This window comes from Mus musculus, chromosome 8, assembly GCF_000001635.26.
Source record: "Mus musculus strain C57BL/6J chromosome 8, GRCm38.p6 C57BL/6J".
Taxonomy (NCBI): Eukaryota; Metazoa; Chordata; class Mammalia; order Rodentia; family Muridae; genus Mus; species Mus musculus.
In genome coordinates this window covers 105,414,823-105,430,617 of record NC_000074.6, presented here as the reverse complement: position 1 = coordinate 105,430,617, position 15,795 = coordinate 105,414,823, and the positions used below count along the sequence as shown (strand labels likewise).

Here is a 15,795-nt window from a genome sequence, read left to right as displayed (position 1 = left end):
ATTTTTTACCTAAGTAGAAATTTTATTCAGTTATACCTTGATTTATCTCTATCTTACTCTGTTAAACAGGAAATTATACAATATTTAAAATAGGATTTAGTTTACTCTATATGCTATATATATTTTTATTAGAAATATTTCATTTATGTCTATAGTAAGGTAAAATTTATTCTATGTAAATTAACCTTAATAAATGATATATATATAAAAATAGGGAACTAAGGGGAAAAATAGAAAATTATGGGTGCTTTCTGAAGGCTATACCATAAAACAAAGATCATAACAAAGATAGCTAAAATCACTTGGAAAAAAGATGGCAGCCCAACAGGTATTGGTTTCATTTATTCATCATTTTAGTTCTGTTGTTGTTATTATTGTATGAGTGTGTAATGTGTCTGGATGAGCAGGGATGTGACTATATGTGTATGGAGGTTAAAAGACACCTTTGTGGCGCTGCTTCTCTCCCCCCTGCCTTTCTTCAGTTTTCTGAGACAGGGTTTCTCTGTGTATCGCTGGCTGTCCTAGAACTAGCTCGGTAGACCAGGCTGGCCTTGAACTCACAGAGATCCACCTGCCTCTGCCTTCCCTCTCCTCCTGTCTTTATACGGGTTCCATCTCTGGAACCCAGGCCACCAGACTTACATAGCAAGCACCTGTAGGCCTGCGACGCCCCATTTTCATCACTGAACAATTAATTAATGTTTTTTAGCAACGCCTATATATCAGGCATTGCTATAGGCACTACAGATACTACAGTAAACAAGGTCCTTGTTCCCACACGTTTATGTTCTTGAGATGGGAAGAAAAGAAACAGGTAAGCAATGTGGGGGCTGTAGGAGTACCTCCGTGGTAAAGGTCTTGTCTAAAGCATCGAGGGATCTGGGCTTGATCCTCAATGCCACAAAGGAAAAGAAAGCAAAAGGTAAATAGATAAAAGACATATGGTGAGAAATAGAAAGATAATGTGGAGATATGTTCAGGATGTCTTGTTAAAGGAAATGCTGTACATGTAGGAAACAAACTACCATAAAGCCATATATGCGTGCGTACGGATACTGCACACACAACCCACGTACTTGTAACACACGTACATATATAATAAAAATAGGGTATTTAGTGTGTGTGTGTGTCTGTGTGTGTGTGTCTCCATGTGGGTGTGCACGTGGAGGCTAAAAGCGGACATCAGATGTCTTCCTTGAGTGTTCTCCATCACATTGTTTTATACTTAGTCTTCCATGGAGCCCCAGAGCACACTTATTTGGCTAGGCTGGCCGGCCATTCAGACCCCAGGTCTTGTCTTTGCCTCTCCTGCACTGGGGTTCATACATGTGCTGCTATGCCTGTTATTGATTGATTGATTGATTGTCATTGTTGTAGTTGATGATGTGGATTCTGGGGCTCCAAACTAATGTCCTCGTGTTTGTGCAAGCAGCTGCTTTTCCTGACCGAGTCACTTCCTCAGTCCTAGAGAGCGATAACTAGCATTTGTTTCCGGGTGTTGAATAATACACCAGACAAAATGAGCAGACTAATAAATATACTCATGTGTATTTAGAATACACAGAAGAGTGTTATAAATAGCTCAGTATCAATAGCAAAAGTATAGGGTGGTTTTTGACTTTTTTGAATTATTTACACTGTGAGCAATTAATTTGAGAAACTAATGAAGCTAATTTAAAATTTTCAAATTACATTCATTCACTCCTGAGCGGATTTGTTTCTGTGATATGTGTGTTCATGGGTGTTATACACATGTGTACAGAGGTCAGGAGACAACTTGTAGGAGTCAGTTCTTCCATTCTACCATGTGAGTCCCAGGGATTGACCTCAAGTTGTCAGGCTTGGTGGTCAGAGCCTTTGCCCAGCAAGCTATCTCACCAGCCCTAAGGAGGCTAACTTTTTTTTTTCCATTGTTGTTATTGTTTGGGTTTTTTTAGGTTTTGTTTTGTTTGTTTTTTGAGACAGGCTTTTTCTGTGTATACCTGGCTATCCTGGAAACTCACTCTGGAGAGCAGGCTGGCCTTGAATTCAGAGATCCACCTACCTCTGCCTCCCGAGCCCTGGTACTAAGAGTGTGCTCTACTAGGCTAACTCTTAAAAGCATGAGTTTAGTGTAGAAGATATGTTTTCCTTTGACAGGATTTTATATCCAGAAATTCAAAACTCTGCCATTCAGATACCTGGGAACCTCAAGGTCTCTTTACTCTTTGTTTTGGAGTTTTTGATCTGTTAGAAATTTGCCAAAGCAACAAAACAGCCTTGCCTATGGTCATGAAATCCTAGTTCAATGCGAACAGACTGTGCGCTAAGGATAACTCTGCCAAGATAGGGTAGGTAAGAATTCACAGAGTGAGAGATCTTCTAGTGTCCTGTCACTAAGCTGTGGCAATAATGATGGGGAATTTCAGCACTCGGGAGGCAGAGGCAGGCGGATTTCTGAGTTCAAGGCCAGCCTGGTCTACAAAGTGAGTTCCAGGACAGCCAGGGCTATAAAGAGAAACCCTGTCTTGAAAAACCAAAAAACAAACAAAAACAAAAACAAAAAAAAAAAAAAAAAAAACCCAACCAACCAACCAAACAAACAAACAAAAAAAACGATGGGGAATTTATAACAACCACAGCCAAAGGAAACTCTACAGGTCAGAAAAGAAGAGGGCTTAGTTCTCGTCCCTATAGACCTGTTTTTAAACAGACAGTTTTATTCTAGATCTGAGAGTTCTGCTGGAAAACGAGGAAAGCAAACTAGAAATCCCCTTGAACCAAACTGAAAAAAAAAATAGAGAAGTTTTCCTACCTTTTTTCCACCTCTAAGAGAAAATTTTCACTGTTGCCCAACTGACTGAAATGTAGCTTGGCCGCTCTCCTCTCGCTGTCACGGACGGCTCGGTCATCTGGAGGCGAAAGCCACGGCGTGAGCATGTTTCTTTTTCAGAGTCAGAAAACCATGTTTGCGGAGGAAAAACTGAAGCCCAGAACTCAAGGCATGTATTAGAGACAGGTCACAACACAATTCTATTATGTTGTCACTGGAGCAAGCAGTAACTCAGTTGTCACAGCAACCACTGCCACTGGTTCACCTGCTCCTTCAGGGAAGTGGAGCTGGGACAGCAAACAATCACATTGTCAGGCTCAGGGTCACATTTTTTTTCCCCTGAAACAATTTTTAACTTAGTTTCCCAACAATAGCCTTTCCAGGACCATACGAGATTAAATTGTATAGCAACAAGAAATATATATTAAACAAGGAAATTATGTAGAAATACAGAGCAGCTAGCTCACTCTAAGGAATGGGTTTTGTTTGTTGTTGTTTCGTTCCTTGACGACTAGTTCCCAGTGAATTATACTGGGCTCCTATTACTATTATGGTTAATAGAGCTGGGCACCTGGGAAACTAAGGCTCAACTTGGAAATTTTATGTTGAGGAGGAAACAGTGGAGAAACCATCAGCTGAAGAAAACTAAAGCTGGAAGTAACTGATAAAATCACAGATGGCCTTTCCCTAAACAATAAAAGTACTGCTCACACATCCTGCCAACACAAAGAGTTACGTAAATATTGACTGATAAACAAATGTGCCGGTGCACAGTTTGTCTACCATGCAATAGGTTAAGAGGCAGCTGAGTTCAGTAAGATTTTGGGAAGGAGTGGGAGAGGAAGCGGGTCTCACCCAGTTTTTCCAGCGTTTGCAGCGTGTACACGGCAAAGAGCCTATAATCTGTATCTTTCCTTACAACAGGATTGAGTCTCAAATCTAGTTCTTTGAGGAAGGGTAAGGGCTGTAGTCGGGACACCTCCACTAATGAAGGAATGTTGTTATAATATAAGTTCAGCTCTTGGAGTGAGCATAAATACTGGATTCCCTGAAAAAAATAAAATTAAAGCACATTAGGAACTATGCATTGCTGATCCTCATAAATAGATCATGTGTCTTTCTCTCTGCTGCTCTCTGTGTGTCTCTGTCTCTCGTGTGTGTGTGTGTGTGTGTGTGTGTATTTGTTCTCTCTCTGCGTCTGTTCTTTATCTCTGTCTGTCTCTCTCTCTCTCTCTCTGTGTGTGTGTGTGTGTGTGTGTGTGTGTGTGTGTGTGTGTGTGTAAGCCAAAGGATCTACCTTAATTTAAGAGTCTTCCTCAATTACCTACTACCTTATTTTTGTTGTTTGTTTGGAGACAGGGTCTCATTGTCTAGCTCTGCCTGTCCTGGAACTCACTATGTAGACCAGGTTGGCCTCAAAGTCACAGAAATCCTCCTGCCTCCTAACTGCTAGGATTAATAGCATGTGCCACTACACCAAACACCATTTTGTCATTGAGCCTGTAAGCTGGCCAGCAAGCCTCAGGGATCATACCATCTTTGCTTTCCCAGAACTTGAATTTCATGTGCTGAAATCTAGAATGAAAACCTCATGCCTTGTGCAGCAAGCACTTTACCAACTTCTTCCTACTCCTTTTCCAACCTTTCTTCCTACTCCTTGTATTGCCCTCTGCTCTTCTGACCTGAATACTTTTTTCCATTGAGATCATTTCCTGATCTTTCTAGAAAAAATATCCACAGTGACAACATTGCAAGTATTGTTCGATGTGTACTGTGCATCGCTCCACCAGAGTCTCCTGGGTATATCCTAAGCCCACCTAGTCTTCCTTTTAGAATGGGGACTAAGAATCTGTATGTTTACAAGTCAGAAACTTAGTGCTTTCTACATGCATTGAAATGTGTACTATTGCCCTTGGCAAAGCAAGTTTCATATGGTTTCCCCTGATATATATACACATATATCTATGTCTATGTCTATGTCTGTCTATGTCTATGTCTATGTCTATGTCTATGTCTATGTCTATGTCTATGTCTATGTCTATGTCTATGTCTATGTCTATGTCTATGTCTATGTCTATGTCTATGCCGTCTATGTATTGAGATTGGGTATCTCTGCATAGCCCTTGCTGTCCTGGAACTCACTGTGTAGATCAGGCTGGCCTTGAACTAAGAGATCTGCCTGCGTCTACCTCTCAAGTGCTGGAAACTAAAGGGATTTGCCACCCGCCCTGGCTTTACCTAATACTTTATAAGAAAAAATTTTAAGCATAAAGGTGAAAGAACTTATAGAAAGTAATAAAATGGAGTTGGGAGCCTGTAAAAAGAAGATCCTCTATTTCCCAGCTGACATTTTCTATCTTATTTCTTCTCGTGAGACTATAAATTGAGTTAACCTGGCTGATCATGGAATAAGGAACCCACCTTTAGACTAGTGATCAAATTCCTTGATAAATCTAAGGATCGGAGACTTTTGAAATTTCTGAAGGCATCACCAATAGAGTGGATTTTTCCGGCATAAGATCCCTGCAATGAGAGAGACTCCACCAGTTCTGAAAAGAGATCAGTGGATGCATTATCATTTCCTGCTGGATGAACAGTAGTCAGCTCACCGTCCTCCCCTGGGACTCTGAAAGGTCCTCCACCCACAGCTTGTAACGTCAGATCTTTTGCCTTACTTGTCTGTTGAGCAGGGACACCTGTCCATTTGGAAAAAAATTAGCAATTGGCTGAAGATTAAACTATTTTTTTTAAAAAAATTACTTACAAATAGCAATATTAAAAATATTTTTAAAATAGTAGTGTGGTCAAAGACACTCATATGAACTGCAGAGCAACAGCTCTTGGGGTCCCTAATCACCTGGCAGCTGTGGTGCAGGACCCTAAAAGCTCTTGAAACAAAATTTACTGATCCATTTGGAGTTTTGATGCTTTGGTCTGCTTGATTTAGTTTTATTTTGAGACTGGGTCTTACTAGGTAGCCAGGATGTTCTCAAGTGCTTAGTAGTCTTTTGTATCTGTTTTCTGAATGCTGGGATTACAGGCACAAGTCAACCACACTTCCTAAACAAAATTTGAAAGGTACTTTGCACTGCTAGAATTCAGCTTTTTAGAAAACATCCTCGGAATTTTCCCAGGATATATACTATAGACATAGACATAGACATAGACAGTGCAAGATGTCAACTTCAAAGATATTTGAAGATAAAAGCAAGCAAGCAAGTTGAAGTTGCCAAGGGTTCCTCACATGAAGCTAGAAGGAAGCCACCTAAAGAACACACACAGATACAAAGAATGAAGCACAATGCCTGTGACCTGCACTTGTCGTTTCACCTCCTGGTGCACGGGCTTCCTATCTGCAAATGAAAGGAAGTACTATAACTTCACTCATAAGATGTAAGAATTAAATTAATGTATATATAAAGTTTACGATAGTGCCCATGGGAAGTGGGGTTCAGCTTGGTGGCACAGCATTTGCCAAGAACCCTGTCCCCAAAGTGTACATGGCTCATGAGTGATATCAAAGTATTAATTAATATTTTGTGCAATAATCACAAAGAACCAAGTATTTTTTTTCAGAGCCTTACATGGAAAATCTTTAAGGTATTGATGGGGTACTGGGAAAATAGCTCAGCAATTAAGAGCACTGGCTACTCTTCCAGAGGACCCTATTTGGTTCTCAACACCCACATGGTGGCTCACAATCATTAGCAAGTCCAGTTCCTGTGGATCCAATTCTGATCTCTGCAGGCACCAGGCATGTAAACAGTGCACTTACAAACATGAAGGCAAAACAGTTACATGCATAAAGTAAAATATATCCAAAAATCATACTAAGAGGAGGAAAGAGGGAAAGTACAATCGTGTGTGCCTCTGTGTGTCACTGTGTGTATGGTTAAGTAAAGTCAACTAGACTTCCAAGATGATTGAGAAGAGATGAGTCTCAAATTTGCCAATACAAACTACTAGATTTGGTAAGCCAAACTGAAAATAGCCACTAAATCTGGAAGGGGATTCTACAAGATCCAACTTGTAGGTGAATGCCAGAGAACTTAATTGAAATAAAAATTTTAAGTTGCTGGAGCTGTTTGGGTCTCATCATTTGTTGTTGTTGTGATGGTGGTGGTGGTAGTGCAGGGTCTCACTGTATAGCCCAGGCTGGCTTCAAACTCAGAGATCCACCTGCCTCTGCCTCCTGAGTGCTAGGAGTAAAGGTGTGAGCCACCACTGCTCAGCTCTCAGGAGCTTTTAAAAGCCATAAGCTGGAGATCTCGCTCAAGACAAGAGCCATACTTCAGAGAAGTTGGTATTAGCGGAATCTAGCTAGAAAACCTCAGAGGTGATGGTTGCAGGTGAATGTGAAGGTGTAGGCACAGGTCTGGGAGGGAAGGAGACAGAGGGTGGACCTCGGGCTGCCGGAGGGCCTGGTTCTCAGTACTTTCTGAACGCAACAGAAGAGGGGGCTCCACAGCCTCCAGCTCTGAAGACTGTTCTGACCCACCCTTTCCCCAGAAGCACAGGAAACCTTACTGCATGCAAACAAAGAGCCACAAAACCAAACAAATGAATGAACAAATGGATAAACAAGTGAGTAAATAAATAAATAAATGGTTACAGTGGACTTTTCAAAGAAAAAGCAGTACAGAAACATCCATAAGGGATGAAAACCCTCTGGAGAGATCCCCCCTCCAAACAATGGGAGACATAGGTTCTTAATATGTGACCCCCTGACCCCTAAAGGTCTGTGAGACATGTCCACAAGGTGAAAATACTTTCCTTAGAAGTTATTTTCGTAACAATCTGAAAACATGAATTGCCTTTTGTATGTGTTGATTTTGCACTTACAGTACAAAAGAAACTATCCATTGGCCCTTTAGGGTCATGTGTTTCTTCTCTGGTGTGTACTGAAGAAAGCAGATGCCCAGACGCATATGGGAAAATGTGGTATAACTAGACACTTACCTTTTCATTATATTTCATTTATTCAGTGTGCGTATAAGTGTGCATGCAATCATAAGTGTGTGTGTGTGTGTGTGTGTGTGTGTGTGTGTGTGTTTGCGCGTGCGCGCATGCTACAGTGCACATGTGGCAGTCAGAGGACATCTTGAAGAATCAACAGTGGTAGGATTATAGGTGTGTGATAGCATACCTGACAGTAAACATTGTTTTAAAAATAAAGTAAGCCTGTCATCTCAGGAAAGCAACTAATAGTCACTGCTGTCTGTGATAACATTTTACGTGTATATTTATTACACACACACACACACATACATTATATATATATATATATATATACATATATATATATACATATATATATATACACATACACACACACAATTTGGGGGGGGTGTAGATGTAGCTCAGTGGTAGAACAAAGGTTTAGCATGCACATAATTCTAGGTTTGATACCTAACATTTTATTTTTCCAAAATAGAATTCTGAAACAAGTCTATCTGTCCACCCTGAATTGTATGCTTCCCAAACACTTAGGTTTTTCTAATGAGATTAGTTGGAAATACTTCAGATCTGGACTAGAGACAAGGCTCAGCAGTGGAGAGCACTTGTCCTTCTTGCATGGGACCTGGGTTTGATCCCAACACCCACATAGCCATCTGTTATTTCTAGTTCTAGGGTATATCCAACACCCTCTCCTGACTTCTGCTGGCACGAAGCACATACAGACATGCAGGCAAAACACTAATACACATAACTATATTGTTAGAAAAAAATTGATTTTTTTTCCTGTTTGTGGTGGATTAAATAAGAATGGCCTCCACAGACTCATATATTTGAATGCTTTGTCAGCAGGGAGTGGCACTATTTGAAAGGACTAGGAGGAGGAAGTGTGTCATTAGGGTTTCAAAAGCCCATCCTAGGCCTAGAGGCTCTTTTGGATCAGGATGTAGCTCTCAGCTACAACTTCAATGCCATGTGAGCAGCCGGGATGATAATGGACAAAACCTTTGAAACTATCAGCAAGCCCCCATTAAATGCTTTCTTTTATAAGAGTTGTCTTGGTCATGGTGTCCCTTCACAGCTATAGAGCAGTGATTAAGACAATGTTGTATGAAGATTATCTGTCAATATTTAGAAGAACTGCATAACTCAGGGCATCAATATTTCCAAATGACCAGTGCATGATGTTTCGGAATCACACATGGGTAAAGAGCCATTCAAATGCAAGATGTACCAATAGATTTCACTATAAAAGTGAAAAAGGACAGTTACACAATTTCAGATTCCACACACAACTAAAAGTCAAGAAACTACAAATTCCCCGGTCTTCATGTTTTATCAGAGGAGGAAAATATCCATAATCCTCATAGAGGCTATGAAAATATTCCTCCCTCTTGCAACTATGTACTGTACCATGCCAAGTTCCTAAAATAGACATTTAAACAAAACAACATCATATGAAAACAGAATTTAAAATGAAGCAAGTAAGAGAATAAGGCTGTCTTGCATTAAGCCAGATATTAAAGAAAAATTTACAAATATATATGTATATGTGTGTATATACCTATACACACATATCTAATACTCTCTTTGAATTTTTTATTTTGAAAGGCAGATGCTTTTGACCAAAATATTAGATTAAGGAATTAAAGAGATGGGTCAGCCCTTAAAAACATGTATCCATGAGAAAAAAAAAAAGGTGTGGTGGCTAGTACATGTCATCCCAGTACCAGGATGGTGGACACAAGAAGACCTTTGGGGCTTGCAAGCTGGATGGTCTATCTGAATGGGCAAGACTCGAGTTCAGGGCAAGGCCCTGTCTCAAAGGAATGAGTACTTGAGGGAGACACCCTATGTCAATGTCTGGTCTCCATACACACGCAAGCACACATAAAGAAAAGAGAGAGAGAGGCGTATGAAAACAAGGACGAGAAAAAATAACAATAATTGATAAATTCTACCTCAGTATTTTTATCCAAGACAACAGAAAGCAAGACTGAGACATGACTTGCACCTCAGTGTTCACAAAAGCATTAGTCATAATTAACCCCAAAGTAGAAACAGCATCCATGTTCATCCATGGGCAGATAAGCAACGTATATAATATACGTAAAAAGAAATCTTGTTCAGACTTAAAAATGGAGGAACTTCTGATATATGGTTCTGATGTATGCTGTAACACAGATGTCTTTGAAGACTATGCTAAATCAAAGAAGCCACACACCAAGGACAAAGTCCGCATCATTCCATTTCTATATGGAACACAGACTTTCACGAACACCAAAGCAATAGGCCACCCATTCATAGACTGAAGCCTCTAAAGGCACGATTCATCTTAACTACTTGTTACAGTAATGAGAAGCTAATTCGCACAGTGGGAGGAACTATTTGCTGACTATGTTCTCCAAGAAAGGATTAGCGTCGATCCAAAATACACCAAAAGCTCTTTAACTTCAACAATCATGAAATAAACAATCCAGTTTTAAAAAATGGGAAGACCAAAACAAACACTTCAACAAAAATCTGTGTGTGTATATGCATATATATATATACATATATATATATATAATATACATACATACACACACATGTGTGTGTTTGTACACAGATTGCAAAAATGAAAACTGTTCAACATCATAAGTCATAGGAAATAGCAAATTGAAAGAAATAGATACCACTGCATATCAAAATTATCAAAATCCTAAATATTGACATCAAGTGTTACCAAGATTGTGGGACGCAAATGCTGTAGCTACCACTTAAGACAGCTCAGCATTCTGAAAAGCTGAACACATCTTTTCATGTCATCTAGCACTCACACTCTTTGGCATTGATTCACACAAGCTCAAACTTTACGTCCACACAGAGACTGCACACAGATGTTTATAGCAATTTTATTCATGGCTGCCAAAACCAAGTGACCAAGATGTCCTGAATAGGGAAATGTATAAGCAAAACAGTAGACTACATCCACACAGTTGGAACATATTCAGCTATAAGAAGAATGAGTAACCAAAACACACAAAGACGCGGAAGAACCCTTTTTTCTTTGCAGTTCTCAGGTTGAATCTATGGTATTATGCACACTAAGCAAGTATTCTACTACTAAGATTTATTCCCAACTTTTTGTTTGTTTGTTTGTTTGTTTGTTTGAGACAGGGTCTGTGTAGCCTAGGCTGGCCTTGAACCCCTGAGACTCTTGCTGCCACCTCTCAAAGGCTGGATTTACAAATGTGTGTCACCATATAGAATAACGTATGTATCTGTTGTTAGGAGAGAGAAACCAATCAGCTAGATAGTGTGTGATTCCAACTCTGTAGCGTTCTGAATAAGGCAACAGTGAAAATATGTTGTATGGAAGGGCATAATGTCTGCACTTGGGAGCCAAGGCAAGAAGATCACACGTCAGAAAGACCATCTTTGGCAATAAGATTAGTTTAAGACCAACTGGACTATGCATAGCGAGGCCCTGTATCAAATAATCAAGCAAACAAGACCAGAGACTGTCAGGAGTTTGGGGTAAGGGAGAAATAAATAGATGAGGTCCAGAGTTGTTTATTTATCTTTTAACCTTTATTTTTAATTTATTTTTAAAGTATGGGTACTTTGCCTATATATATGTCTGTACATCATGTTGTGCAGGGCCCACAGAGGCCAGAAGAGGGCATTAGATCCCCTTGGGACTGGAATTGCAAATGATTGTGAATGCTGGGAATCAAATTTGTGTCCTAAGAGCAACCTTTAACTGCTCTTAATCCCTAAGCCATCTCTCCGTCTCCTATTTATTAATTTTAAAGTACTGTTAATTAAACCTAGGGATTTGCACAAATTAGTCAAGCTTTCTACCACTGAGCTATATCACCAGACCAACAGGGGATTTTTAGGGTATTGAAACCATTGTTTGATATTGTAATATTAGACATAGAACAACACAAACTTGTCAAAACTCACAAAACTATACAACATAGAGTAAAACCTAATATAAACTTAGTCTTCAGCTAAAAATGTATCAATATTATAGCAACTGTATCACAAGGGAAGATTATTGCTAATAATGGAAGCTGGAGGATAGGGGATAAATGTAGGTGAAGAAGGGTATATGGGAGCTCTGCATTTTATGCTCAAATTCTCTGTAAATCTAAAACTGCCCTAAAAATAAAGTCTTTTAATAAAAAGTGATAAATTATTGATATGTGCTAAAATATAGATAGATCTCCAAAATATGCCAGACAGAAAAGGGTACATTATCCCATTTATAGGAAATATCCAGAAGAAGCAAACTCACAGGGTTTAGTTAGATTGGTGATTGCCAGCGGCTATGGAAAGTGGGAAATATGTGATTGCCAGCGGCTATGGAAAGTGGGAAATAAGTGATTGCCAGCGGCTATGGAAAGTGGGAAATATGTGATTGCCAGCGGCTATGGGAAGTGGGAAATACGGCGATTTTCTAAGAGGTCCATGAAAACATTCTGGGCTAGATAGCAGAAGTGATTGTTGCCCTAGTTAGCACTAACTGTTCATTTGAAGATAGCCTCAGTTTAATTTTTGCCTAGATCAGACTGGCCTGTGGCAAGTCTGTGGAGGGTTTTCTTGATTGTTAATTGCTATAGGAGGGTCTAGGCAGGGTGAACTTGGCCGAGTAAGAAAGCTAGTGAGGCAAAAAGTGAGTCAGCAAGCAGAGTTTCTCCACAAATCCTGCCTCCAGTTCCCTCAATGACGAATTGTGACCTGGAAGTATAAGTCAAAGAAATCCTTTCCTAAGATACATTGGCTAGAATATTTTATCACAACAATCATAAGCAAACTAGAACAGTTATACAACTCTGCAAATGTTCTAGAGGACCTTGAATTTAATAGCATGCGAATATCTTTTTTAAAATGTCCTGACTTTGACAACAGTGTCTTGGTAACTTTATTCATGATAATCTAATACCCTAAGATTCTGCTATTGCGAGAAAGGCTGAGGGCAATTAGTGGTTCCACCAGTGATGTGTGGGATTTCTCGTGGTTTTCACTGCGGCCTCATTTGAAGAACAGACAACGGGACCCCAGGATCATCATTCAACAAATAAACTGTGAGGTGCAGACTGCTAAGAACATGTGCGTTTGGCTCCAGCACTTATAAAGTGTTAACTACACATAGATCAAAGAACAAATCAAACACAGCACTATCATATAGATTAACAATAGAATAGGGGTTGGGGATATGGTTCCATGATTAAGAGCACTAACTAGTGTTCCAGAGGACCCAAGTTCAATTCTCAGCATCCATGACAGCTAACTTCAATTCTAGGGGATCCAATGCCTTCTTTGGGCTTCCTCTGGAACTAGGCACACATATGGTGCACAGACACACATGCAGGCAAAGAATTCATACACATAAAACCAAAATATATACATGATACATACCTCAATGGACAAAATCTCATCTTAGTTGTAAAAACAAAAACTCAAGTTATCTCTCTCTAAAATGAAAACAGAAAGGGGAGCTGCTGGGGGAAGATCAGTGTGTGGCATGCATGGTGTCTGAGGGTTTTACTGCTGTGAACAGACACCATGACCACAGCAACTCTTATAAAGAACAACATTTAATTGGAGTTTGCTTACAGGTTCAGAGGTTAAGCATGCCAGTGTCTAGGTAGGCATGGTGCTGGAGGAAATGAGAGTTTTAAAGGCAGTTAGGAGAAGACTGGCTTTCAGGCAGCTAGGACAAGAATCTCAAAGCCCAAACTCGTAGTGGCACACTTCCCCCAACAAGGCCACACCTCCAAATAGCACCACTCCCTGGGCCAAGCATATTCAAACCACCACACATGGGGATGGATGAGAGGAAGAGATTCACAGAAACAATTGATGCAAATGTTTTTACAAAGCCATTACTTTCTCTTTTAATTTTTTAATAATACATGAAACTAAAAAAAAAAAAACCTAATAAAACATGAAACTAAAGGTGAAAAAAGAAAACCATTTATAACTTCACTAGGAAACTCAATTAATAACCTATCACAGAGCTTGTTTCTAATGACAATATAAAATTTCAAACAAAGATTTTTAAAATGTCCTCAGGAATCAAAGGGGAAGGATCTCCCATTAGCATCAATTATAATAATAACCAGAATGGATTAGGACACACCAAATATTGTTGAATCAATGTGTTTATAATGATTTGGAGAAAGTAAAGCAGTCCTCATTGGTTATCTTCAAAGAAATAAACTCACTTTTAAAACTGGTGTCAGGTGAAACAATAACAATAACAAAAAAACCCAGATACCTAATAAAAAAAAAAAGAATGAACCAAAAAAAAAAAAAAAAAAAAACCAACCAACCAAACAAACACACAAACAAAAACCCAGACATCAGTCTTGCCTTTTCTACACAACTGGTACCTCATGACAACAAATGATTGGTGTGGAGACTTTTGTTTTTATAGAATTATCAAACTAGTCAAGAACAACGGAGTTTTTGTAATTCCGCATGAATTAACAGACCTGGGCAAGCATGGTCAATGGCTATCCCAAATACAAAGAACATCAGGCATTGCACACTTCCTTATAGAAACATACAGGGTTATTCAAGAAGCAATCTGTGGGAAAGGCATGCATAATCAAGTCTGAACCTGATTAAGCCTCATATGACTACTAATTCACAGGTAACACAGAAAACAAGGAAAAGAAAACATTTTAGGGATAGAGCGAGTAAAATCCAGATTGTGTAATGAACGCTTCAAAACAAATGGTGCAATTTTCCTCCAATATGATGAAAATTCAAGGGGAAAGTAGGGAATATTTAAATCAAACAAGCTGGCATATGCACTTTATAGAGATTTTTTTTTTAATGTCTCAATCGGAGGCATGACACTATTGTATGAATATTTGTCCCACCAGACAAAAGAACTGGTAAAACTGAGCAAACCTAAATCCTGGAAAATCTCAGAACTGAGGACAGCAGGCATGGGGCCAGCTCCCTGCCAAACTACCTGATCTGGACCTACCACTACACCCAACTAAGAGGACCATGACAATCAGCTACATGGCATAAAAACCTGCTATGCTAATGAGGTGTCTAGATAGGCCCTCCTTCTCTAAGTTGTCAGTGGGCCACAATATTGACAGCACTTATGGACAAAGAGCCAGTCTACAGACTTCTTGTCTAATCTCTTGTATATTTATTAAAGATTTAAAATTTTTATCTGCCTGAGCAGATAAAAGGTGATGCACACCTTTGAGCACTTGGGAGCCTAAAACAGGCAAATCCCAGTGAGTTTGGGTCAACCTAATCTAAATAGTGAGACCCTATCTCAAATAAACCAAAATAAAATATATTTAACTGCCTTATATTGTTCTAACTGGAGAATGTAAGGGGTATATGCCCTCTTCCTCAAATATCATTACTTTTATTTTATTTTTTAAAGCTATATCTCCAGTTTGTGGATTCAGGTCCCTGTACCTCAGCCTCCCTAGTAGCTGGGATTACTGGCATTCACCGCTACAGCCAGTTTTGAACCTCTCTATCCTCAATATCAAGGTGAATCATTTCTATAAAATTATTTTAATAGGCTGGGTGCTGGTGACACATGCCTTTAGTCCCAGCACTTGGGAGGCATAAGCAGGAGAATCTCTGAGTTCAAGATCAGCCTGCCTGGTCTACAGAGCAAGTTCCAGGAGAGCCGGGAGAAACCCCAACCTGAAAAACCAATTAATTAATTAACTAACTAATTAATTAATTAAAAATATTTTAATGGAAGGGAAGACACAGATGTGTACCAAGCCAAGGATGTTTATTTTATCTGACTTGTAAAATAGAATTCACAGTAGTTTTAAAAAGAAAATTTACAGGCTGGGCAGTGGTGGCACGTGCCTGTAATTCCAGCACTTGGGAGGCAGAAGCAGGTGGATTTCTGAGTTCAAGGCCAGCCTGGTATATAGAGGACAGCAAGGACTGCACAGAGAAACCCTGTCTCGAAAAACAAAACAAAACAAAACAAAACAAAAAGAAAAGAAAAAGAGAAAAGAAAAAGAAAATTTACG

General features: G+C 39.4%; 1 protein-coding gene across 8 annotated transcripts in view; it reads right to left on the bottom strand.

The window, feature by feature from the left end:
- Lrrc36 (leucine rich repeat containing 36) overlaps window positions 1-15,795 on the bottom strand; it is a 50,489-nt gene that overhangs the window by 33,469 nt on the left and 1,225 nt on the right. For 5 of the 8 annotated variants that reach the window (XR_387748.3, XM_006531057.3, XM_006531055.3 and 2 more), the window contains exons 2-4: window positions 5,234-5,361; window positions 3,668-3,860; window positions 2,795-2,891 (exon numbers count right to left, since the gene is read on the bottom strand). Coding sequence is in view for 7 of the 8 variants with exons in the window: in XM_006531057.3 (XP_006531120.1) it covers window positions 2,795-2,891; window positions 3,668-3,860; window positions 5,234-5,361 (418 nt within the window). In the remaining variant the exon portion in view is untranslated. Of the gene's footprint in view, window positions 1-2,794; window positions 3,151-3,667; window positions 3,861-5,233; window positions 5,362-15,795 lie in introns of those variants that run through there. The other 3 variants (NM_001170789.1, NM_001033371.3, XM_030243598.1) reach the window with 2 other exon arrangements.